We start from the raw sequence: 26,544 nt of genomic DNA, 5'->3' as shown, positions 1-26,544 counted from the left end.
GGGGCTGAGGGCCATTTTCAGGCTGGCCAAGCCCGTCCCTCCCGCCCCCCCCACCCCCCCACCCCGGCAACGGAAGCTCCCAGCCTCTCCTTTTTTTCTTTTTTATTCTGGTATATATTTACGGTCTATAATTGAAACTTTGTAGCCTGGGCAGGCGGGAAGGAGGGAAGCTTGGCTTCTTCCATCGCCAGGGGCAACCCACTCCTGCTCGCTCCAGCTCCATGGCCACGGCTGGCTGAAAGCAGGTTTCTGGGGTTTATTTATCTTCTATAATTGAAACTTTGTTGCTTTGAGTGGAGCTCAGAGCCACTGTGGCAAGCGGGAAGCTTGGCTTCCTCCATCATTGGGGCAACCAAGCCTCCTGCTTGCTCCAGCTCCATGGCTGCTGCCCACCATCTTGGTTGGGTTAATTTGCATATAGTCGCTTTGATTGGCTGGTGGGTGTGGCTTAAGGCATAGCGAAGGTATGGTCAATTTGCATGTTTGTCTTTTATTAGTGCAGACATAATGTAATTTCAAATATTTGTTCAATAACAAACCTGATCTAATATATACAAAAGACACTGCATCTAACTAAGAATACACATTCTTTTCAAGTGCACACAGCACTTGGCCATATGTTGAGCATTAACCCTATGAGTGCCAACCAATATCCTAGGAACTATGCTAAAATTGCCAAGGCATTTTTGCTGATTTTACAGCAGTTTAGGAAAAAAATTATGAATCTCAAGTAAATGAAGTTACATATTCAAAAACTTAAAGAAACCTTTACTACATTGATATATTTAGCAATATCATAAATAAAAGCACAATATCATAATAAAAGCAGACTTAGAACTGGACGCCATTTTGAAGCTTTGATAGCGCTCTGGCACTTTTGGCGAAAGACAGGAGGAGCGCAATCGCGCTCCCCGGCACTCTAGGGGTTAAACGACAACAACAAAAATCTTAAAGGGCAAAGTTAGAGGACATTAACTCCCAGATCCCAGAATCATTATAAAGCTGTAGTATTTTAAAAGTCTGGTATTGGTATAAAAATAGACAAGGAGGCAAAGGGAACAGAATAGAGGTTAGAAACAGATCCACACACATAAGTCACATGACAAAGCTGACACTGCAATGCAGTAGTTTACAGAAAACAGAGACTTTTCACTAGATCAAGCATGTCAAGCTTGTGGCCCACAACGAATATTTTTGTGGCCCAGCCAATATAACGGTCAGTAAGAAATGTTTTAATAAAAATTTTTAACTTAATTTTTACAATATCCTGTTATGCATAATTATTAATAGCGAACTACAACGTTCACTAATGACTGATCACTATAGTCGTGTTGCATCCACTTCCCTACAAGCGTTACGTGCAGGTGCATCATTTCTCTCCGCTAATACCAGCAGTGACTATTTCAGCAGCCAATTGCTATGTCATTAGTCTTGTACTGACTTGTTTGGTGTGTGCAACAGGAAATATTTCGCTTCTGGAGAACAACAAAAAAATAGGTTTATTTGCATTATGCTTATTAATTTGTGCAGCTATTTAGTGTCTGGTAGTTAATGATCAAGAAAAAATATTAATTTTTATTAAAATGTTCTATTATTTTGTTAATTATTACTCATTTATTTTAGCCCTTGGTATTCAGCATGTCTCCATCGAAATAAACCTATGTTTATATGAAAATTGAAGCTTTTGGTATTTTTGCGGCCCACATAAACTTAAACTTTGTTTATTTGGCCCATGTTAGCCTTTGAGTTTGACATGGTTGCAATGAATGGTGCTGGATCAACTGACTACCCAGGTAGGAGTAAAAGTCTCACACAATTTCTAAAAAATCAAATGAAAGGAAAAAAAAAATAGAGCTTCTAAAAGATAACATAAAATAGCTTCATGATTTGGTGAGAGTACTCAACAATTTCTTAAACAGGACATAAAAAACACTAACCACAGAAGAAAAGATTGCTAAGTTGCTTTTATTAAAATTAAGAATTTTTTTCAGCAAAAGAAATTAAGAGAGTGAAAAGGCAAACCATAGGGTAGGAGTAGATATAGCAATAATACATATATCCAACAAAAACAAACTTATTTCTAAAATAAAATAATGCCTTAAATCAATAAGAGAAAGACAAGCCAACTCAATAAGATGTGTAAAACACTTGGACACTTCACAAAACAATTTCTAAATGGTCAAGAGGCATATGATAAAAGTTGCACAATATCAGTAGTAATAAGGAAAATAGAAATTAAAATCATCTGTATATATAAAACCCTAATATGCAAATAGACCAAATGGCAGAACAACAGATCGCAATGACGTGTGCTGACCACCAGGGGGCGCGTGCGGAATGTGGTGGATGTCAGCCATGGCGGGATGGTGGAGCAGGTGAGCGGGGGCGCCAAACCAAGGTGGGGCACCGGTCACTGTCATCGGGGCGAGCTTCTGGTGGTTACTGAAAATTCTTTACTCCTGTGCGCTGTGGTCCTGCCTGGTGATTGCTGCTGGCGCCAGCCCTGCTCGCACCCACTGCCAACACCAGAGCCGCTGCTCGCACCCGCTGCTGGCGCCTGGTGCCAGCCCTGATCGCTCAGTGCCATCAGCGGGTGCGAGCAACAGCTGCCGGCCCCAACTGTTTCTCTGGGCTTCTCCACCTCGCCCTGATCCTCAGGGGTGATCGGGGCTGGCAGTCACCTCTCACACCTGCTGCTGGCACCAAAGCCACCACTCGCACCCACTGCTGGTGCCCACCCTGCTTGCACCCGGCGCCGCACCCAATTGCTCAGCACCATAGGTGGGTGCGAGCAGAGGCTGCCAGGCCCAATCACCCCTGATGCTTTTCCACCTTGCCCTGCTCCTGAGGGGCGATCGGGGCAGCAGCTGCTGCTCGCACCCGCTGATGGTGCCAGCCCTATTCACACCCACTGCTGGCACCAGCCCCAATCGCTCTGCGCCATCAGCGGGTGCAAGTGGGGCCAGCGCCATCAGCGCATGGGAGCGGTGGCGGAGGGAGCACAGCTGCCAGCAGAGGGGACCGAGGACTCAGGGCCGTGGCGGGAGGGACCAGGTGGGGGTATGGAGGCTGGGCCGAGACCCACCTCTGTGCCCATTGCAGCCTCGCAGCCCACAGTTCCTTTCAAGGTGCACGAATTCGTGCACTGGACCCCTAGTAATAAAATATTACTTTACTTTCACCAAGTGACCAAATCAGGGCAATAACAAGTGTTTAGGAATGTAAACTAATATTAACATCTGGGAATTTTTTTGTTTTTGAGTAAAACTAACACTCCACAAACCTATGTTTATTGTGGTTTCTTATGCCTTCTGGCACATGACTGTGTACCCAGGTCTGCGAAGCAACAAGAGAAAATCCAAGGTGTTTCATAGAACATAAAAATACAACAATTTGGCCCTTGTCCTATCTGCCCCTTTTTTACCCTCCATGTTGTGCATCTTTTGTTTATGTTGTTCCCTGAAATGAACTAAATGCTCATGCTTTGCCAAAATTCACATGAAACTCTAACCCCCAAGGTGAGGTATTTGGAAATAGGATCATTGGGAAATTTAAGGTTATGAAGGGTGTGGTCCTGGTCCTAGGAGATTAATGCCCTTATAAGAAAAGACACCAGTCTGCTTGCTGACTTTAATGCTCTCCCTTTCTGCCCGGTGAAGACACAGGAAGCAGTAGCTGTCTGTAATCCAGGAAGAGAGCCCTCATTAGGAATCAACCATGCGGGCTGGCACCCTAATCTTGGGACTTCCAGCCTTCAGAACTCTTAAGATATTTCTGTTAAGATACCTAGTATGTGGTATTTTGTTATGACAGAATGAGTTAATACACTCACTCTAAAACACGCATCCTCCCATTCCTGTGTCCTTTTCCCCAATCCTTATTGCCAGCCCCACCCTTGTAATTTGTAAATGGTTAACTGTTCCCATCCTTTAGGCATACCAGGAAAAATTACTCACTTTCTTTCTTTAAATATATTTTTTATTGATTTCAGAGAGGAAGGGAGAGGGAGAGAGAGATAGAAACATCAATGATGAGAGAGAATCATTGATTGGCTGCCTCCTGCACACCCCCTACTCGGGGGTCGAGCCCACAACCCAGGCATGTGCTCTTGACTAGAATCAAACCCCGGACCCTCCAGTCTGCAGGCCAACGCTCTATCCACTGAGCCAAACCAGCCAGGGCAATTACTCATTTTTCACAATAAGTTCAATGTCTATCCTGTGCACCCTGCAACACCATGAGCATGTATATAATACCTCACTAGAAACCCTTAGAACAGACACCAAAGGAAAAAAAAGGTTTATTTTCCTTTTTATCCCTCAACTCTAAAGCACAGAGTCTTTCATACGGTATAAAACAATTAGTTAAACTAAATGCTTTATCATGTTGTTCATTTGATTTGTCTCACTATCTATACAGTGTATGCAAATTTCTTCCCTAATAAATTGCATGCCTGAAGCCCTCAGGTCAAATGAGAACCATTTAATAAGAATCAATTGACTGGTGTACTCAGTGGTTAGAGAGTTAGCCCATGCACTGATGCATCGTGGGTTCAATCCCTGGTTAAGGGCAGGTGTACCTGTGTTGCAGTTTTGATCCCGGGTCCCAGTATGGGTGTGTGCAGGAGGAAACCAATCGATGCCTCCCTCCCTCCCTCCGCCCCCCCTCCCTTCCTCCTTCCCTCCCTTTCATTCTCTCTAAAAAGCAATGGAAAAAAATATTCTCTGGTGAGGATTAACAACAACAAAATTGCCGGGAGCCAGTCCATCCTTGCTGTTTCAAGGGACCTGGCATATATGGCATACTGTTCTTAATATGTTTGCTCACCTTCTTGGCACTATGTGTTTTAACCAAGGTCACCTCTCTGAGAAACGTTGTTTCCCCAGGTAGGGATTTTCCCCTGAAGTTAGGGAGGGAATAAAACCCCTTAACTAAGTGCCAGGCGGGTAGTTAATCACTTTAACTACAAACAATCACACTTAAGCTACATAATCTTTACTCCCTGGAATGGAGATTAGAAACGCCCTCACCTTTGGAATAGAGATTGATAGGATTGGAATCAACTGGTATAAATACAGATGTAACAAGACAACAGGAGACAAAGAACCTGGAGAACAAAACCTAGATACAGAACCTAGACACAGAACCTACACAGAACCTAGAGACAGAAGAACTTCGCTGGAGAGAACATGGCAAAAGATCCTGGACAGAAACTGGAGACAGAACCTAGCGAGAGAACATGGCTGAAGAACCTAGAGACAGAACCTGGCTACAGAACCTGGATAGAACATGGCAAGAGAACCTGACTAGAACCTGGTGACTGAACCTAGCTGGAGAACCTAGCAAGAGAACATGGACACAGAACCTGGCTGGAGATCCTAACCAGAACTTCACTGGAGATCCTGACCAGAACTTGGCTGGAGATCCTGGTTAGGCTGCTGATCAACTGAATGCTGCCTCCGTGTCATTCCTTCTTCGCCGACTCCGTCCACACCTTTGGGGACCCCTGGACCTGCTGGGGTTGGACCCCAGCACAAAATCAGCTGGTATTTAGGCACAGATAGCCATTATGTCACTGAACACGAATACATATTATAGGTAACACCAATCAAGAAGAGCAGATACTTTAAAACAACTTTGATTTTGTAGACACATAGTGGGTATGAATTAGATTACTCAAGTTCACATAGTATAAAAGAACTGTAACTAATACAATTATCCTTTGCACCTTTGTCACTGAAGATTTTAAAGTCAAAGTTATGGCTCAATTATTAAATCTGTAAAGAACTTTATGCCTATATATTTATTATCTAATTCTGGATTTGATTCATTATAAAGCACCTTCTCCTGGGTTTCTATTGTTGCTTGTTTATTTTATTTTGCCTGGTGAAGAGCAGATGGCCTTAACCCTTGTCTAACACACCCAACTTCTACACATATGAATAACATACTGGAAAATATTTATCTTCTCACCTGACTGGCTTGGCTTTGCAAGTAGACTCTTCTGGCATTTAGATCTTCAAAGGGAGAAGGTCTTGAGCTTCTATAAGGCTCACTGGTAACAACGGTCTCTTGCTGGAAAAGATGATCTTTCACTCGAGAACTGGGAATATTCTCTTCAGCAGTTGCCTAATGGGAACAATCCCCAACTCATTAGTTGCCAGAATATAAAAACAACAATAAAAAATTAGATACTTTCACTCTAACAAGTATTTAGCAGATCAATAAGAATGTATCACTACCACACTTGAATAGCAATTCCCAAAACTCAAATGTACATGATTAGGGAGCCATGTCAAAATAATAATTAAAAAAATCAACTTTATGAAAAACTTACAGAACGTAACTTAGGAAGCATTAGAAGGTTAACCATTCCATGTGAGAGATATTTAATTATAATGAGCTTTCAATTATAATTAAAGTGCTCTTTTGTACCTTAAAAAGAAAGGTATGTACCAAGAACTGTGCTACACAGCTATTATTACATCTTTCTAGAATTCTGAATGCAAGTATGTTTAATCTCTATGCATAAATTGATTCCATTTTATTTTAGAGTCCACATAGTACCTTTTTTACTTCATAATTTATCACAAATCTCTTCCCATGTCAATATATAAATATACACAAGTGCTTTGAAATGGTTACAAAGAAGTTTAGTAGTTTATATATTATATGTTCCATAGGCAATATATACATATGAGCATTGGATTGTTTCCAATATTTTGTTACATACAGCAATGCGCACCTCCTTATAAATACATCTTGGTGGACTGGTAGTATTATTTCATTAGGATTAATTACTATAAATAATATTACCGACTAAAGGATATGCATATATTCCAATTATATTACAAAGAGAATCGATCAGTAGTATATGAAAGAAGAACCATTTCCTCACATCTTTGCTCACACGGGGCATTATCATTTACCAATCTTTTCCAATACAATTAAGAAAAACATTTTTAGTGTTATTTTCCAAAAGGATTATCTGTACCATTTTCTTTTTTTTTTTTTTTTTTTTTTTTAAATATATTTTATTGATTTTTTACAGAGAGGAAGGGAGAGGGACAGAGAGCTAGAAACATCGATGAGAGAGAAACATCGATCAGCCGCCTCCTGCACATCTCTCACTGGGGATATGCCCGCAACCCAGGCACATGCCCCCGACCGGAATCGAACCTGGGACCTTTCAGTCCGCAGGCCGACGCTCTATCCACTGAGCCAAACCGGTTTCGGCTGTACCATTTTCATAAGTAAAATTAGTAATAACCAAAACACTTTCTTAATTTTTGTACAAATGAGTAAAATGTGTTCAGGTTTAGTCAAGTTTGAATTTTTTTTTTTTTTTAATGGCTTATAACCCTTTTAAAAAAAACTACTACGGGAACATGGACATAATCTTAAATTAGGTGGTGGGAAGTGCCAAAAATCTTCCACAAGACTAGAAAATGTAATACATCATATGCACAAGGACTGTACATACAGTTGCATGATCTTCAGCATTTAAAAATGAAGTCAGATCATGTGGGTTCAAATTTTATGATTTATGCTACTGAAAGCACATTCAATGCTTTCAGTATTGTGCTGGCATCCACTCATCTGTATTATCTATAGAGAAACCCATGCCAACTTTAATGTTTTACTCTCAGAGGCTGGTATAATAATTATTCTCGTATGGTTGCTAAGAGATTGTTTAGCTTTTTCTTTTTCCAAGACTACTATGGCAATTTTGTGTGTAGAGGCAAAAGGATGCCAGGTAAAACGATAAAACAATTTGGACTGTAGCTCTCTTCTAGATCACAAGGCTAGATGACAGCTGTGAAGAAAATAAAAACAAAATTTGGTTCTCTCCACCTTTGCTCTTCTTCCTGTAGTAATCCTGACACAGAGAAAACTTAAGTGTTGTTCTGCAAGCCTTTTTGAATGTATGTTTCCTAATAAATAACCAATTAAGTATGAGAAGGTAAATATCACAGTCTATTTATTGCTCAAAAACTTCCTTTTTGTATATCACAAATCACAGGTTTCAAAAGGTGTGGCTGAGTCATATCCAACGATAGATGTTTTTAATGATTATACTATGCATTTACTTTAGAATGATCAAAAAATTTTAAATGTTATTTGATAAAGAAATTTTATATTTCAGTGCTGCATATGCTGAAAATGCAATCAAAGTTATTTTTGGCATTTAAAATTGTATACTCAAATTATGCAAACTTAGCATAGAAAATGGAAAAAATGATTAACAATTCCATGAACTTAACAAAACCACTTAACATTTTAGAGTAGCATCCAGTAGAAATTCATTTCAGACCTGATTATAATTGCCTCCCATTCATTCATTAGATTTCTTAAGTTACATTTGATTAAAGATAAGAATAAACCTTGAGTTTTAAATTTTGCATTTGTCTATGAGCTTTGTCTGAAACATTAACAGCATTTATAGTATATTGTTTAAGCAACCTGAATACAGTAATCAGTGATGAAACAATATGAAAGGAATATGAGAAATGTACCAATATATAATGCCCAGCAAAAACAGAAAAGGAAAACAAGTCCTCCACCCTAAATTAATAAGCAGAAAAACTAAACTACCTTCCTAATGTAACTTTAGTTTGACTTAAAAATTGTATTAGATTTTCAGAGATTGTTTATTGTCTCCAAATCTGAGTAAATAGGCAGTAGTTACATAGTTCCTGATAACTATATAAATCTTTATACAATCCTCTAAATGACAAATCTATTTCTAGAATCTAATTCAAACATCACATTCAGAAATACCGACAAAAATTAATGTAAAAGGCTGTGGAAAATAAAGTAAATGTTGAATGGAATGTGAATGGTTAAATAATTAGTAGTACTGTTACATGATATAAGGGCTAAAATTGAAAGACTGTGAAGCCAGATCATGTGGGTTCAAATTTTATGATTTATGCTACTTGAATTCCAACCACCACCAACCCCAATACAAACAAAAATCCTAACAAAAACACAATCAAAATGGAAAAGATTGATCCTGATAGTGCTTTTTAAAAAAGTATGTATTTAAACACAGCATACAAGAATTGCTGAACTGGTTTGGTTCTGGATAGAGCGTTGGCCTGCGGTCTCAAGGGTCCCGGGTTCAATTCCGGTCAAGGGCATGTACCCTGGTTGCGGGCACATCCCCAGTGGGGGACGTGCAGGAGGCAGCTGATCAATCTCTCATCGATGTTTCTAACTCTCTATCCCTCTCCCTTCTTCTCTGTAAAAAATCAATAAAATATATTTTTTTAAAATAAATAAATAAATAAATAAATAAATAAATAAACACAGCATGCAAGAATTTAAAAAAGGCCTAGCTAACTAAATAAACCTATCTATTAACTTAGTTTTCAGATATAGAGCCTTATTAAAATGTTACCAACGTTGAAAATTAGTATACGAACAATTTGTATCATCCTAGCCTATAACAAAATAACTTTAAACAATATAAATCACAAACCTTTTAATCATTTTGGCTCAGAAATGACATTACCCAATTATAAAGAAGGATAAGTTAGTCAAATACTTCTCAGTCGCAGAAAGAAAAGATAGGACAACTTTTCATTTCATATCAATTAGGTATCATCTTTCTACTTGCCAAACGCATGAAATCTGAGATCTCTTCCTCTTACTACCTCAAGTCTGATCTAAATATAACAATTATTACCTCCTTTAGGCTTAAAAACTTAGATAATGAGTTACTCTTTTAAAACCATTTTAGTTGCTTTTGCAAATAATGACCAATAAAGTAAACCTGACATAACCACTACCATAAATCAGTCAATTTGTACTAAAAATAATTTCAAAATGTTTATGCCGGGCCCCATAGGTGAGTTATGAAACAAGATGTACTTTACCCTAATAAAGTAGTTAAAAAAGCCAATTTCGCCCCACCAGTGTGACTCAGTGGTTGAGCGCTGACCTATGAGCCAGGTTCGATTCCTAGTCAAGGCACATGCCTACATTGCAGACTCGATTTCCAGTAGGGGGTATTCAGGAGGCAGCTGATCACTGATTCTCGCTGCCTTTTCCCTTAGAATGTCAAATAAAAAATGATGACAGCAAACACAACAATAGCTGTCCAGTGTAAATAAACCAAAATTACACCTATATTTCTGGCACATCAGCAAAAAATAATAATAATACATTTTTTGGTGCGCTGCAAAATTTTAGTAATTAGCTTATGTGTGCAATGAAATGAAAAAAGATTAAAAATTGCTGAGTTAAATGAATTTGAATACTTTATACTTCCAACATCTTATTCCAAAATAAGAATGGCATGCAAAAACTTTGGCATATCATGAAATAATAAGGTAAAGTTAAGAGTCTTCCTTGGTAGTTTTAATTCTGGATGTTGATTCTTCTTAAAATTGTTCAAATAGGAAGTCTAGAAAAACTTACCTCACATATTTACTAGCCTCTGAGTATTTCTCCTCTGCTTTTTTGTATGTGTGTTATATGTCACTGAGTTGGCTCCAACTCCTGGCGATTCTATGAATGAGTGAATAATATCTAAATCTTTTTTTAATGTGTGTTATATCTTTGAGTTGGCTCAACTTCTGGCAACCCTATGAATGAATGATGCCTACATTTTTTGCCCACCTTTTTAAGCTGAACTTTAACCAAATTTACTTTCATCATAGGGAGCAATTCAGAATATATTTCCCTATTTCTAGTCCCATATTTTGATAGAAACAAGAACAAAATGGAACCTTGAAAATGTATTTATTTTGCATTTTATTACTTGTTTCTTATACCCAATTAACTCCAACTTACTGTATTTTTTAAAATAATAATTAACCATCAATAAAATAAACAGATTCAAATATTTAAACACATAAACTCTTTATGTACAATAGGAGAACTAGTAATTAAGACACTTCTAATATAAACAAATTACATAAAACAAACCACTGAAAATTAAACTTGAAAAAATATTTAGAACAAAAAATATTATGTAATTTAAGTGGAAAAAACAGATTACAGTATAATAATATAATACTTGTATGTACACATTTATGTCTAGAAAAAAACAACAACTCAAGAGAGTATTACGCTAAGCGAAATAAGCCAGTCAGAGAAAGATAAGTATCACATGATCTCACTCATATTTAATTAACAAAATAAACTGATGAATAAAATAGAAACAGAGACATAAAAGCATGGAACAGACTGATGAATTTCAGTGGGAAGGCAGAGAGGAGCGATTAACAGAGGAACTTATCTGCATATATGCATAACCCAGGACACAGACAATAGAGTGGATGAAGGCCTGGGAAGGGCGGGTACAGGCTGGAGGGGTTAAATGGTGAGGGGGAACCCCACAAACAAACAAAGAGGAGATCTGTAATACTTTCAATGATAAAGATAAATTTAAAAAAATTAAAAGCTTAAATATAGTATGGTGGTTATCATGGATGATAACAATTTACATGATTGCAAATGTGCATAAAACAGTTTTCCATGTCTTTAGCTCACAACTATTTTTACAATGTAAAAAACCTGTTATTAGTACAAGGTAATCATACAAATTTGGGTTCATTCAGTATTATTCTAAAAATACTGTTACTGCAGAAAACTTAAAAAACACTGAGAAGTATTAATAAAAAAGCCATGTAGCTCTGAATCTCACAATCCAAAAGTAACTAACAGAAATATTTAACATTTTAGCTGTGTAATGATAACACCATAAAATTGTGTTTTATTACTTAATATAGTGCAAATTCATAAAATTTTAATAGTTGTATAAAAAATATATCTTAATAAATTCAACCATTCCTATTCTTTTAGATAACTTATTTTTATTATCAATCTTTTATACAGACACCCTCAAAAATCTGGGCATAAAAAATTTTTGCACATCTCTATTTCCTTAGTACAGATTATTGGAAATTGATGCACTGGATAAACAGGCATGAATGTTTCTATTTTAAAGGCTTTTTAATACAATTAACCAGCCCTAACCGGTTTGGCTCAGTGGATAGAGCACCGGCCTGGGGACTCAAGGGTCCCAGGTTCGATTCCGGCCAAGGGCATGTACCTTGGTTGCGGGCACATCCCCAGTGGGGAGTGTGCAGGAGGCAGCTGATCGATGTTTCTCTCTCATCGATGTTTCTGAGTCTCTATCCCTCTCCCTTCCTCTCTGTTAAAAATCAATAAAATATATATATTTTTAAAAATACAATTACCAAAATGCTTTCTAGAAAGAATCTAACAATCTACATTTTCTCTAACACAACATTAATCTGTCAATCTCATGGACAGACACAATATGGGATATAATATCAATTTTTAAACCTTTGGTCATTAGGTTAACTAAAATGTGTTAACTTAAGCTACCTGCTGATTAACAGTGAGATAAAACAGAAGGGTGTCCATATGCTTATTAACAATTTGCAATGCCTTTTCAGTGAATTTTTTATATAAGTACCTTCCTAACGGGTGGGGTATCTGTGATAGTTAATTTTATGTCTCAACTTGTCTAACCTATGATGCCAAGCTATTTGGTCAAACACCAGTCTAAATGTTGTTGTAAAGGTAATTTTCTCATGTGACTAACATTTAAATCAGTAGACTCTGAGGAAAGAAAATTACCCTCCATAGAGTTGGTGGGCCTCATTATAAAAACATTTTAAAAAAAGACTGAGGTCCACCAAAGAGGAAGGAAGTCTGTCTCAAAACTGCCTTTCCACTCAAGACCAAAACATCAATGAGTGACAGAACTTCCAGCATGTCTGCCTATCCTGTGGCTTTTGAACTTGATAATCACGTGGGCCAATTCGTTCAAAAGCAAACAAAAAACAATGTGTGTGTGTGTATCCAAACCAAAACAACATTCTCTCTATATATGTTATGTACATACATACATATATACATACTATTGATTCTGCTTCTCTGTATTTCTTGACAAATACAGTGCCTTAGAAAGTTTCTTAAAAAGTTATGAGTTACTTATTTATTAAGGCTAGTTATTTCCTCTATTTCAGGGGTGGGGAACCTTTTTTCTGCCAAGTGCCATTTGGATATTGATGACATCATTCGCAGGCCATACAAAATTATCAACTTAAAAATTAGCTTGCTAAGTTTGGCCAGACATTTAATTAACTCACCCCCAATGCCTTGGCAGGGCCAGACCAAATGATTTCGAGGGCCTTATATGGCCCACGGGCCGGACGTTCCCCACCCCTGCTCTATATCCTTTATGTTTAAAAAAGTCTTTCAAGCCAACTACTTACTTGTAAGTCATCATCTGCTCCTTCAGTTTCATTTTTTAATGCTGGGCATCCTAAGAAAACAGGTAAAAGTTTAATTAAACATAAAATTTTTGTCTTAGATTTTAGTATTACTGACTAATTGATTAGGTCATATAATACTACAGGAGACTGATCAGAGATCATTCTGGGCTGCCTGGCAACCAGTCTGATGTTGGCCACTCATACGCGCCCCTTTATTAAAAGAATAGAGAATAAAGTGATTGTTTTCCTCTTCTGCAGGTAAATTCCCAATTACTTACAAAGAGATGTTTTTCTGTGTGTGAAAAGTGTACTATTTACAGCAAGCCCTGCTCCTGATTTCTCCAAAATACTCAAACACCTATTCATAAGTTCTCTGAGGTCCTGAGCACATTTATTATTCAAAATCCTCCCCCTCCCATTCTCAAAAAAGGTCTCCCCTCCTAATTACTGACCTCCCAGCCTCTAAAGCAGTGGTTCTCAACCTTCCTAATGCCGCAACCCTTTAATACAGTTCCTCATGTTGTGGTGACCCCCAACCATAAAATTATTTTCGTTGCTACTTCATAACTGTAATTTTGCTACTGTTATGAATCGTAATGTAAATATCTGATATGCAGGATGTATTTTCATTGTTACAAATTGAACATCATTAAAGCATAGTGATTAATAACAAAACAATATGTAATTATATATGTGTTTTCCGATGGTCTTAGGCGACCCCTGTGAAAGGGTCGTTCGGACCCCAAAGGGGTCGCGACCCACAGGTTGAGAACCGCTGACCTAGGTAAACCATGTGCACCACACTCCTCTGGTGTTAGATAATGTCCATGTGTGATCTCCTCAATCTGTCTAAATACTCTGATCCAGGAAACAGTATTTAGTACCCAGAAGTAGGATTTTAGTTGCTATAGTAAAAATAAATGAGCCTTAATTCACTATTGATAGTCAATGGCCAATTGTTGCTATTGACCGTTACGCATCAATGTCTCTGTATACATTTTTATTATGTTCAAGAGAGCCTTTAGTTCTAACAAATTCATAAAGAGGGATTTCTCCTAGCAATGAATTCTGAGTTTATGCTACCCTTGAGACATAGCTAGCATGGAGATGAGAAATCTGTCCTTTGAAAAGGGTTGCAATAAGTTTTTCCTTATTGTTATAGAAGGCTAATAAGTAAGAGAAATTTAATGAGATTGTTCAAAGTCTATATAATAACTGGTAATGTCAACCAGTATATTTAAAATAATGTTTACAAATAATAAGATCGACTAAATATAGTAGCAGTCTATTCTACCTGACTAGGAGTTTGTAAATTTCTCCTTATAAATTGCCTTTTTGAACATTAAACTCAATCTATTTGACCCTAGTGAAAGTGTGTTCTTATGGGGACATAAGTATAGGCTTCAAAGTAATTCAAAAATTAAACATAAATCATATAAATTTTAACAGCCATAGATAACGATTTTCTCTTTAAAGCACTAGTTCTTCAATACTAGCTAAATAGCAGAATCAACTGGGAAACTAACACTAGAGTACAGTACCAACCCAATAATGTCAGAAACGCCTGTTAGGTGAGGCATAAGGGCACCATGCATTTTTTTAATTAAAGTTTATTGTAGTGGTTTGAGAACCACAACATCTGCTAGAGAATCTGAGGATGCATATTCATTTGTTTTTGTACATTCATAATATAATCATTCAGCTAGGATAACAATTCCTTATCACATTTGAAATGTCTAGGAACTTAAAAATAAATAAAAATATATATATAATGCCTCAGCTCCACTCCCCAAATAGCTTGATTCAAGTGACCTGGAGTGAGAACTAGTCATTCTATTTCTCAAAAGCCTCCCAGGTAATTCTATTGTGCAGCCAACATCAAGAACACTGACATAAAAATAATTTACGGGCTCTGATTATAAAAATAAAAAGATTGCTATCATTTCATAGAATTTCTTTCTGAACTGGAAATCAAACATTATTTGCTTAACAAACTCTAATATTTAAAGTAGCTAAATAAATTATTTAACCACAGTTTCATGCACTATTAATACAGATTTGTACTAAGCATCTCCATGTTCTTGCCTATGGTCTGTTTCATAATTAGTTCATTTCTTCTAATCTTCAAAATATACAAATCACAATGTTATCTAATACTGATGCAGTTACTTTATACAGAAGCCATTCTATTATTAAAGATGATATTCCTTTATAATTAGAAAAACAAATCAAGTTTTGACTTGTTTGGGGGAAGAAATTAGTTTTAATGTGATTTCTTTGTTTAATTAAGCAGAGGCCAGTCTTACATGTATAAACAGTCTCCCTCTTTTTAAAACCTACAAGCTTGTGCAAGCTTTAGAGTTAATAATTTTAACAGACTGGAAAGATTACAAAGAAACAGATGGGGTTGTAATATTTGTCAATAATGAAATCAGGTAAAAAGAAAAGGGTTCTGCCCTAACCGGTTTGGCTCAGTGGATAGAGCGTCAGCCTGCAGACTGAAGGGTCCCAGGCTCGATTCCGGCCAAGGGCATGTACCTTGGTTGCGGACACATCCCCAGTAGGGGTTATGTAGGAGGCAGCTGATCGATGTTTTTCTCTCATCGATGTTTGTAACTCTCTATCCCTCCTCCCTTCCTCTCTGTAAAAAATCAATAAAATATATTTTTTTAAAAGCATTTCTCTTTCAAAAAAAAAAAAAGAAAGAAAAGGGTTCTGACATAGAATAACTGGCGTATACCTATATTTGATTATTAGAAATTTTATCTTTATCATTACCAAAACAAGAATATGACTGATATAACACATACACAAGGATTTTAACAGTTGGAACTGAATGCTCCCCTCTTCCTCAACCTCTTATTTGAAATCATCTGAATTATCTGAAGGGAACTGTTGATGGGTTCTTCAAGGTAATAAATTTAATTGGCATATATTGTGATGTAACAAATTTGAAACAGACTAAGGAGCCCATTATTTTATCTACTTCACCTACAGTGAGCTTTCAAAGTCTGATCACATATCACAAAAGCTGACTTGCTTAAAGTAACCCTACTTTACTATAGATAACTGATGAACAAATTAAGAAAATAGTCAAAAAAACTTACCTTGAGAAATATCCTCTATAGCTCTTCGAATACCTCTATCAAAAGCCCTAGCATCAGCAGGACTTTGAAAGGTAAGGCCAAATTTCTTGTCTTCAATCTTCCAGTGGTGAAATGTTGGAGTGACCTTATTGTAAATGAGGTCCTTTTTAAGCATACATTCCAAAACCACCTGTCAAAAGTTAAATGCCAAAAATTACTATACGTGTCAAATGCATCTAATGTAACTCTTAAAAACTAACTGAAGTAAGAAAAGAGCTATTATATTTTAGTGATTATTTCAACCCTATAGTAATACAGAGTTCTTGCTACTTAATCTACTTCACAAAGTTATTCACTATAGAAATTAAGATGGGGTTAAAGAGGATTTTAGGAAGATGGCAAAGAACCAGGAATCTGTCCTCCTACCTAAACAACAACTGCACTGGCAGAATCTGTCTGATAAAACTATGTTGGGAGTCTGGAGTCTGCCGAAAGTCTGCAACTTCCAGGGGAACGCATGGACGGTAAATTGTGGTTAATTTCTGGGAGTTGTGGGAGTAGTTCCTGGAGCAGCAAGTACACAAATCTTGGGAGCCAGGGTAGATAAAAAGAATCCTGTCCTACAACTACCAGATATTTGTGCTCTTATCACTGACTGCTGCTTCTGATCACAGAGGTAAAGACAAAGAAGAGTGCAGCCACTGTTGTACCTTCCCTCACTGCTGCAAGTCATTTCTCATCAGAATGAAGTGACTTCCAGGGTATTTAAAGGGCTAGCACCCTATTTTAGCTGCCATTTTTTTACTTTTTCCCATTTTGAGAGCCAGACATTAAATGCAAAAACAACAACATATTTGGGGGAAATTAGAAAGTGACTATGCATACCCAGGGAAAAGCTCAGAAAAGACATAAGAAGACATTAAGTTCATCTTATTCTGATCCTTGGCACAGAGAAAAATAATAATAATAATGTAGTAACAAAAACAGCAAACCATAGGGAAATGAGACAATCTGATTTCCAGAGTTATCACATTATTAGATTCAAATGCCCAGTGTTCAATCAGAATAATCCCAATGCATACAAAGAAACAGTACGGTAAGGCTAGCTAAACAAAATAAGGGGGGTGGGGGATGGGGTGGGTGGGTTTAATAGAAACTGGTCCTGAAAACGATCCGATAGCAGATCTACTAAACAAAGGCTTTTTAAAAACTGTCTTAAAAAGTACAAATTGGCAATTACAAAATAGTCACAGGGATGTGAAGTACAGCATAGGGAATATAGTCAATATTGTAATAACTAAGTATGGCATCAGGTGGGTACTAAACTTATGGGGGGGTTCAATTCATAAGTTATGTAAGTGTCTAACCACTAAGTTGTACAACTGAAACTAATACAATACTGAATGTCAGCTTTAAATATTTAAAAAATTTTTAACTGTCTTAAAGATGCTCAAAGAACGAAATGAAGATATTGAGAAAAATCAAGAAAATGTTGTATGAACAAAATAGAAGTATAAATAAAGACCAAAAAAAACCCAAAAAAACTAAAAAGAAACCAAAAAGAAATTCTGGAACTGAAAAGTACAATAACTACAGTGAAAAACTTACTAGGTGAAAGAAGCAGAGAAAATATTTGTAGAAACTATGGTTGAAAACTCCCCAAATTTGATAAAAAGACATGAATATAAATATGCAATAAGCTAAACACATTCCAAATGCGATGAACTCAAAGGCATTCACACAGAGAATCCTGAAGGCAGAAAGATAAGTGAATTATTACATAAAAGGATCCTAAATAAGGATACCAAATGACTTCTCTTCAGAAACTGTGAAGACCAAAAGATAATGGACAGCAGAGCGTCACAGCCTGTGGACTGAAGGATCCCAGGTTCGATTCTGGTCAAAGGCACATGCCGGGGGTTGTGGACTCGATCTACCAGCAGGGGGCACGCAGGAGGCAGCCGATCAAAGATTCTGTCTCATTACTGATGTTTCTATCTCTCTCCCTCTCCCTTCCTCTCTGAAATCAGTAAAAATATATTGGGCAGCATAACACATTTGAAGTGCTAAATGGAAAAAAAAAAACTTGTCGATCAAGAACCCTATAGCTGCTTAAACTGAAATTCAAAAGAGAAGGAAAATAAATAAAAGATCAGAGACTGCTGCAACTAGATCTGCCCTGCAAAATAAAAACGTGGTCAAGGAACTCTGACAAGGTGAGGTGACAGTGACAACAACTTGAAGCTACATAAAGAAAGACCTCAAAAAGATAAAAACGTGGGCAAAAGAAAAAAAGCAGTTAATCTACTGGCATACTCAGCCATCATTCTTTGTACATAATTTTAAAAATATACTCCCTAAAACATTTTGCATCATTCAACTTATACATAATCTCAAAGCCTCCATATCCAAAGTATAAAAATTTCTCATCTAAGTCACACAATATATTAGAAAGTTGTTTTGCTTCTGATTTTAAGTAGCATTAAAAAATAAACACTCTTGCCCTGACTGATGTGCTCAAAGGTTAGAGCATCGGCTTGCACACCAAAGGGTCACAGGTTCAATTCTTGGCCCAGGTCGGGGTGCATGTAGGAGGCAACCAATCACTCACTGTGTCTCACTCACATCCATGTTTCTCTCTTCCCCTCCCTCCCTCCCTCCCTCCCTCCCTCCCTCTCCCTCCCTCCCTCCCTCCCTCCCTCCCTCCCTCCCTCCCTCCCTCCCCTCTCTAAAAATCAATGGAAAAAATATCTTCAGTAAGAATTAACAAACAAACAAACAAACAAATTTACTCTCATCACATTAAGGATAAAGATAACTGTCCACCTCAAATTAATAAAAGACATTAAAGTTGTATTTTTAAAAGGAAGGTAGAGATTCTTTTCCAAGGAAATGCCAAATGGTGGATGACACCGGTGCTGCACGAGGGCCTGGAGGACTGGAGCCCTGGAACAGCAGGTCGCAGCTACTTCCGTGGAGGATTTGGCAGCGGTACCCTGGGCCGAGGCCACAGAGCTGGTGGAGACAAGGCCTAGGACAAGGAGTGGATCCCCGTCACCAAGCTGGGCTGTCTGATCATGGATATGATGATCAAGCCCCTGGAAGAGATCTATCTATTCTCCTTGCCAATCAAGGAATCTGAGATCACTGACTTTTTCTTGGGGGCATCCCTCAAGGATGAGTTCTTGAAGATTATGCCCATGCAAAAGCAGACATGTGCTGGGGGCCAGAGGACCAGGTTCAAGGCATTTGTCGCCTTTGGGGACTACAACGGACATGCTGGTCTGGGTGTTAAGGACTCAAAGGAAGTAGCCACTGCCATCCGTGGAGCCATTATCCTGGCCAAGCTCTTCATTGTCCCTGCGCAGCAGGCTACTGGGGAAACAAGCTCAGCGGCAAGCCCCACACAGTTCCTTGCAAGGTGACTGGCCACTGTGGCTCTACTGGTACACCTTATCCCTGCCCTCAGGGCTACTGGCATTGTCTCGGCCTCTGTGCCAAAGAAGTTGCTGATAATGGCTGGTATTGACGACTGCTATACCTTGGCTAGGAGCTGCACTGCCACCCTGGGCAACTTCGCCAAGGCCGCCTTTGATGCCATCTCTAAGACCTACAGCTATCTCACCCCAGATCTCTGGAAAGAGACCCTGTTCACCAAGTCTCCCTATCAGGAATTCACTGACCCTCTTGTAAAGACCCACACCAGAGTGTCTGTGCAGAGGGCCCAGGCTCCAGCTGTGGCCACCACATAATTATATACAAGAAAAATAAAGTGAATTAAGCCTGCTAGAAAAAAATAACAAAGAAAGACAGGTAGAATAATGCCTCAAAAGACTTTTACCCACCATGTGATTAATACTAAGTCTGCATTCCTGAAAAACAAAGTTTTAAGGGCTGCAAGGATTCTTAAAAATTAGTGAGTTCTGCTTGCCTCCCTCCTTCCATTGCCCCTAAACTATATCAGAAAAATGTGCTCTGACTTTACTCCATTGGAGTTTTCACTATATTAATTATGTATATTAAGATAACAGTAATATTGATAATAATAGGCATACAGAAAGCAGAGCTCAATGTTTACCATATTCATATTGGTTCATAATTAACAACCAAACTGTAGAAAACAGCAATTACATTTTTGGCAAGCAATTACAATTCACCAATACAACATCAGTAGGTGATTTATTTACTCTGCAGGAAAAATAGGTAATGAGATAAATTATTTCTAGCTAAAAGAGAGCTATACCTATTAATTACCAATGTAGTAAACTAAAAGGGACTCTACAGAGCTGCAGTGGTTACAACTCTCCCAGAATACATGACTTACACTTACTTCTAGAGCTTCTTTATATGTATCTGGTACAAAATAAGTAATTCTAAAGTCTGTTAAGATTCTCTTAAAGGCAAATGCCACAGCCATTATAAATATTAGCTGAAAGACATTCTGTATATACAGTTGTTAAACTTGAAATGCATCTCTAAGTAATCCTAATTAATAGCTGAATATACCTCTTTCTAGAGTTAAAGAGTTCTGGAAGTATGTAAATTTCATCAGACCTCCATGTTTTAACTTTCAAAAACATTTGTAAATTAGAGAGTGAAAATAAAAAGGGGATCAGTGGCTCTGCCCTCATTTCTACCCAAAATATATTTTACATTAAATTAATATAAAGATAAGCACAGAGTAAATAGCAATTGTAAAGTGAATAAGACTGACACAAGAATAACTATGAAAGAATATGTTGCCCAAACAACATGACACCAATAACCTTTAAGATCCATTAAGGATGTGACTTGTAAACAAATAAGAATAAATCAAGGAGTCACATTTTAGAATCAGCATAATACTAGAACTTTTTGAACTTTTGCTCACTTACAAGTGTTGGGATTAGAAATGAAGTATTATTATTTATTAGAAACTAAAAAAAATTAATGTATGGTGAAAAATTTTAAAGCTAGAAAAAAGCAACAACAGATTCAAAAGCACATTAATGTTTATGGCTGTATCAAAAAAAATTTTTTTTTCAGACTTTGACATACCAACAGACATGACCAGGTTTGAGAATATAATTGCTACAAATAGACTGGCTGCAGGCAGCCTTAGGAAGTGACTATTACAGTGATGGCGAACCTATGACACACGTGTCAGAGGTGACACGCGAACTCATTTTTTTGGTTGATTTTTCTTTGTTAAATGGCATTTAAATATATAAAATAAATATCAAAAATACACATCTTTGTTTTACTATGGTTGCAAATACCAAAAAATTTCTGTATGTGACACAGCACCAGAGTTAAGTTAGGGTTTTTCAAAATGCTGACACGCCAAGCTCAAAAGGTTCGCCCTCACTGGACTATTATAATGGAGGAGAAAAAATACAATTATGTAGGGGTATTTGGAAGAATAGCTTTGCATTCTAATACAGATCTAAACAGACCTAAATTGGGTAAGACATACCAGTTTAAATTATTTTCTAGCTAGATAAATACTTTTGGAACCATGAATATTTTAATGAGATCTTAAAGTCTTCCAATCAAGTACTGACAAAAGAACAACATTTTTTCTTTCTTCTATTAAGGTTGAATAGATGTTAATTATGAAAAAACTACACATAACAGGTAAAGTCCAAAATTAAGAAAGTGAACCTATAATTAGCATAAACATATTAAAATCTGATACAGATGAGGGGAGAGAGGGAGAAGTGGTTCCCCTATAGCAACGGTTCTCAACCTGTGGGTCGCAACCCCTTTGGGGGTTGAACGACCCTTTCACAGGGGTTGCCTAAGACCATCGGAAAACACATATATAATTACATACTGTTTTTGTGATTAATCACTACGCTTTAATTATGTTCAATTTGTAACAATGAAATTGGGGGTCACAACAACATTAGGAACTGTATTAAAGGGTCACAGCATTAGGAAGGTTGAGAACCACTGCTTTAGAGGCTGGGAGGTCAGTAATTAGGAGGGGAGACCTTTTTTGAGAATGGGAGGGGGAGGATTTTGAATAATAAAGGTGCTCAGGACCTCAAAGAACTTATGAATAGATTTTGGGAAGCATAAGTTAATGGATTCTAAAAGCAATGGAAACATTTCAATCTCCCAATGTTTTTTTTCCCCAAGAAATAATAGGGTATTTGATGGGGGGAGGGGAGAAGAGGAGGGTGGAAGGGAAACCAAGGCCACTTAACAACTAAAACTTCTGAAGATATATTCTAAGTTATTTTGGGAAATACAGACCAAAATTCCCATCATAAAACTACTAGACTTGTTTTCCACAAGCATTTAAAATAGACCAAGCAAAAACTGAGAATAAATGCATTTTTGTTTAACTTACAACAACTAATAATTTGGGAGAGCAGAGTAAAATTAAATATGTACTTTCAAACTACTATGTTCTTTATTATAGTTGCTACCTTACAAGTAATAATTTATGTTTACAAATAGTATTATCTAAAAAGTAGTACGGTTGGTAACCAAACCTAAAAAATTTTACTAGTAACTTTCTAAAATACCTTTGAATCATTTCGTTTTTTAAACAAAAATTCCAAATTCAAATTATTTGATAATTGGCATCTCAAACAGTTGCCTCATATTATGAACTAGTCTTCCTGATGATATAAAAACTGTATCCTTTATGAAAAACACCAAGGCATACTATTAAATATGAAATTAATTGTTATTAAATACATAGTTTTACTAATCATTAATAAAAATTTATATTTAACACTGTTCTAAACTGCATGGGATTTTAGAATTTTTAAAAAGTAACAAAAAAAAACAATGGCGTATTTCTTGCATAACAGCAGTTCAGCTACTAAAGAGGGAAGGAAGGGAGCCAGTACTCCTTCAATATGTCTGTCAATAAAAGAAAAACTGCTCTAGATTAAAGGAGAATAGACACATGACAGCTAATGTCATGTGTTTTGTATCGAAGGAACAAAAATGTTATAAGAACATTATTAAGACAGTTGACAAAACTGGAATATGGAATCTACATTAAAGTACTATATTTATGTTAAATTGACTAAATAAAATAATTACACTGTGGTTATTTAAGAAAATATCCTTGTTCTTAGGAAAAATACACTAAAGTATTAAGGGGTAAAAGGTAGGATATATGCAACTTACTTTAAATACATAGTTCAAAAAGTGTGTGTGCATGCGCGCGTGTGTATGTGTGTGTACATACATACTGGGGGAGAGAGAATAAAACCAATGTGGCAAAACGTTAAAAATTGTTGAATTTCGGTAATGGGTGTATAGGAATTCTTGTACTATTTGATTCTTTGCCAAAGACTAGGGAAATGGACAAAGAAGGGCTTAAAATACAAATTAACAGTATTAGTAATGCAAAAGGGGACAAACTGAAGACACTTAGAAAATAATAAATCAATGTAATGGTTTATGAGCTCAAATTAAATGAAATAACGGATTTCCTAGAAAAGCTATAACTATCAAAACTAACTGAAAAGAAAATAGAAAACCATTATAGACCTATAACCATTAAAGAAATTGAATCACTAGAAAGTGAGGATGAAAGGGGATGAGGGACTGGAGGTGAGATACAGTGGGAATCTCAGCAACTCTGGAAAACTAAGGACCTTAAGCAAGAGAGGCACTCCCTATGAAGAACTGAGGGGATTAAAGAAAAAAAAAAACTGTCACAATAATTAGGGCACTGCTCTAACTCCTGGTGGCCACACTAAAGAATAACATAAAATTACTAGAGGCCCGCTGCATGAAATTTCTGCACTGGTGGGGGCGGGGGGAAAGGGGAGGGAGGGAGATCCCCTCAGCCTCCTCAGGGGAGTGGGCCTAAGCTGTCAGTCAGACATCCTTAGCACTGCCGCAGAGGTGGGAGAGGCTCCCGTTACCGCCGCCTCTGCAGTTACCGCCGCCTCTGCGCTCGCCAGCCATGAGCCCAGCTTCTGGCTGAGTGCATTGAGCGTCTGCCCCCTGGTGGTCACTGCACGTCATAGTGACCGGTTGTTCTGCTGTTTGGTCAATTTGCATATTAGCCTTTTATTATATAGGATTAGGCACAGATAATATTCCTTGCTTCTTTAGTTGGCTCTTTCCAAAGTCCCTATCATAACCTGTTAGATCTCTGAATTGCCAGAGTAAATAAGCTTAAACAATTCTTTTCTCCTTCAACTGGGTCTGTATAATCTGGAGAAGGGCCCACACATTCTGATGAAATCAATCTCAATGATCTAATGATTTAACAGTCATAAACCTTTATTAATTTATTTATACAGCAATATCTATATAACACAAATTATTTAGAAAATCAAGAATATCCAAAGACATAATGATGATTGAAGAGTTTCAGACTGTAAATGGAAGGGGGCCAAACAGGATATATAAGATTTGAATAATTTAATAAAGTTTAAAAAGGCTATGGATGTTGGGAAAAGAGGTCTCAAATCAATAACTGAAGTTTCTACTTTAAGAAATTAGAAAAAGGGGAGCCAAACACCCAAAGCAAGCAGAAAGAAATGAACAACAACAACAACAAAAAACAGAAATAAAATTGAAATAAAGGGGAAAATAATCAATAAAACAAAAGCTGGTTTAAAAAAATAATCCTATATAATAAAAGGGTAATATGCAAATTAACCCTAACAGCAGAAAGACTGGGAATGACTGGTCACTATGACACACACTGACCACCAGGGGGCAGATGCTCAATGCAGGAGCTGCCCTCTGGTGGTCATTGCGCTCCCACAGGGGGAGCTCTGCTCAGCCACAAGCCAGGCTGATGGCTGCCATCACAGCGGTGGTGGTGGGAGCCTCTCCTGCCTCCTCAGCAGTGCTAAGGATGTCTGACTGCAGCTTAGGCCTGCTCCCTGCTGGCAAGTGGACATCCCCCAAGGGCTGCCAGGCTGCCAGTGGGATGTCTGACTGCCAGCTTTTTCCCAATCCCCCAGGGAGCAGGCATCAGCCAGCAGATGGTCATTCCCCGAGGGGTCCCAGACTGTGAGAGGGCACATGCCGGGCTGAGGGACCCCCCCTCCCCGAGTGCACAAATTTTTGTGCACCGGGCCTCTAGTAAATTGACAAAACTCTAGCATGACTGACAAATTAAAAATGAAAACATAAATATCCAATTTCAGGAATGAAACAGGATATTGCTAAAGATCTTTTAGCTTTTAAAAGAATAATTAAGATACTAAGAACTTATAAACTAGACAACTGTTAAAAGAAATGGATCAATTCTGTGAAAAAACATGTTATCAATACTCAATCAACATAAAAATGTTAACCTGAACAGTCCTATAACCACTGAAGGAACTAAATTTTTAATTTAAGAGTACTCAAGAGTAGATCTCTCTAAACTGAGATGGTTTCAATTGGAGAATTCAATCATATATTTAAAGAGGAACTAACACCAATTTTACATAATCTCTTCTGGAAAACAGAAGAAGGGGGGAACACTTACCAATTGAATTTTATGTGACCAGTATTACCTGAAACCAATACCTGACAAAGATGGTACCAAAAAATAAAACTACAGACCAATATCAATCATGGTCTAAAACACAAAATTCTTCAACAAAATACTAGCAAATCAGATATAATAACATATAAAAAGATATATATCATGACCAAGTGGGATTTATTCCAGGTACATAGACTTTGCCTATGTATGTCCAGTTTTGATTGATTTTTGAATGTTGACTCAGAAAGCCTTGAGTCAACATTCAAAAACCAATCAATGTAATCTATCATGTCATCAAGCTAAAGAAGCTCTAGCAGTTAACACAGAAAAGGCACTGCACAAATTCAAACATCCACTCATAATAAAAATTACCAGTAAGTTAGGAAGAGAGGGGGATTACCTCAATTTTACACAGATTGTCTATTAAAAAACCTACAACTAACGTCATACTCAAAGGTCAAAGACAATGTGTTTCTACTAAGATCTGATGAAAGCAAGGATGTATACTATTGCCATTCTTGCTCAACATAGAACTGGAAGTTGTAGCCACTGCAATAAGGAAAGAAAAAAATAAAATAAAAGGCATAGATTAAAAAGAAATAAAACTGTTCATATTTTTAGATGACATGTCTACTTTAAACAATCCCAGGGAATCTAACAAAAAACCTCAGAGTTAAGCAAGGTAGCACGATAAACAAAAATTAATCACATTTCCATACACACAATGAACATGCATTAACCAAAATTATAAATA

General features: G+C 37.2%; 1 protein-coding gene and 1 pseudogene across 2 annotated transcripts in view; one reads left to right on the top strand and one right to left on the bottom strand.

Moving 5' to 3' along the window:
- The window catches only part of SPRED1 (sprouty related EVH1 domain containing 1), a 131,285-nt gene that overhangs the window by 30,468 nt on the left and 74,273 nt on the right, over positions 1-26,544 (bottom strand). For both annotated transcript variants that reach the window (XM_036296780.1, XM_036296773.1), the window contains 3 exons: positions 16,367-16,535; positions 13,260-13,309; positions 5,974-6,129 (listed from right to left, as the gene is read on the bottom strand). In XM_036296780.1, the coding sequence (XP_036152673.1) occupies positions 5,974-6,129; positions 13,260-13,309; positions 16,367-16,535 (375 nt within the window). The remainder of the gene's footprint in view (positions 1-5,973; positions 6,130-13,259; positions 13,310-16,366; positions 16,536-26,544) is intronic.
- LOC118649574 lies at positions 19,245-20,127 on the top strand (annotated as a pseudogene).

Source organism: Myotis myotis, unplaced genomic scaffold (assembly GCF_014108235.1).
Source record: "Myotis myotis isolate mMyoMyo1 unplaced genomic scaffold, mMyoMyo1.p scaffold_m19_p_1, whole genome shotgun sequence".
Taxonomy (NCBI): domain Eukaryota; kingdom Metazoa; phylum Chordata; class Mammalia; order Chiroptera; family Vespertilionidae; genus Myotis; species Myotis myotis.
The sequence above is the reverse complement of the archived record's forward strand: the minus strand, read 5'-3'. Positions and strand labels throughout refer to the sequence as shown.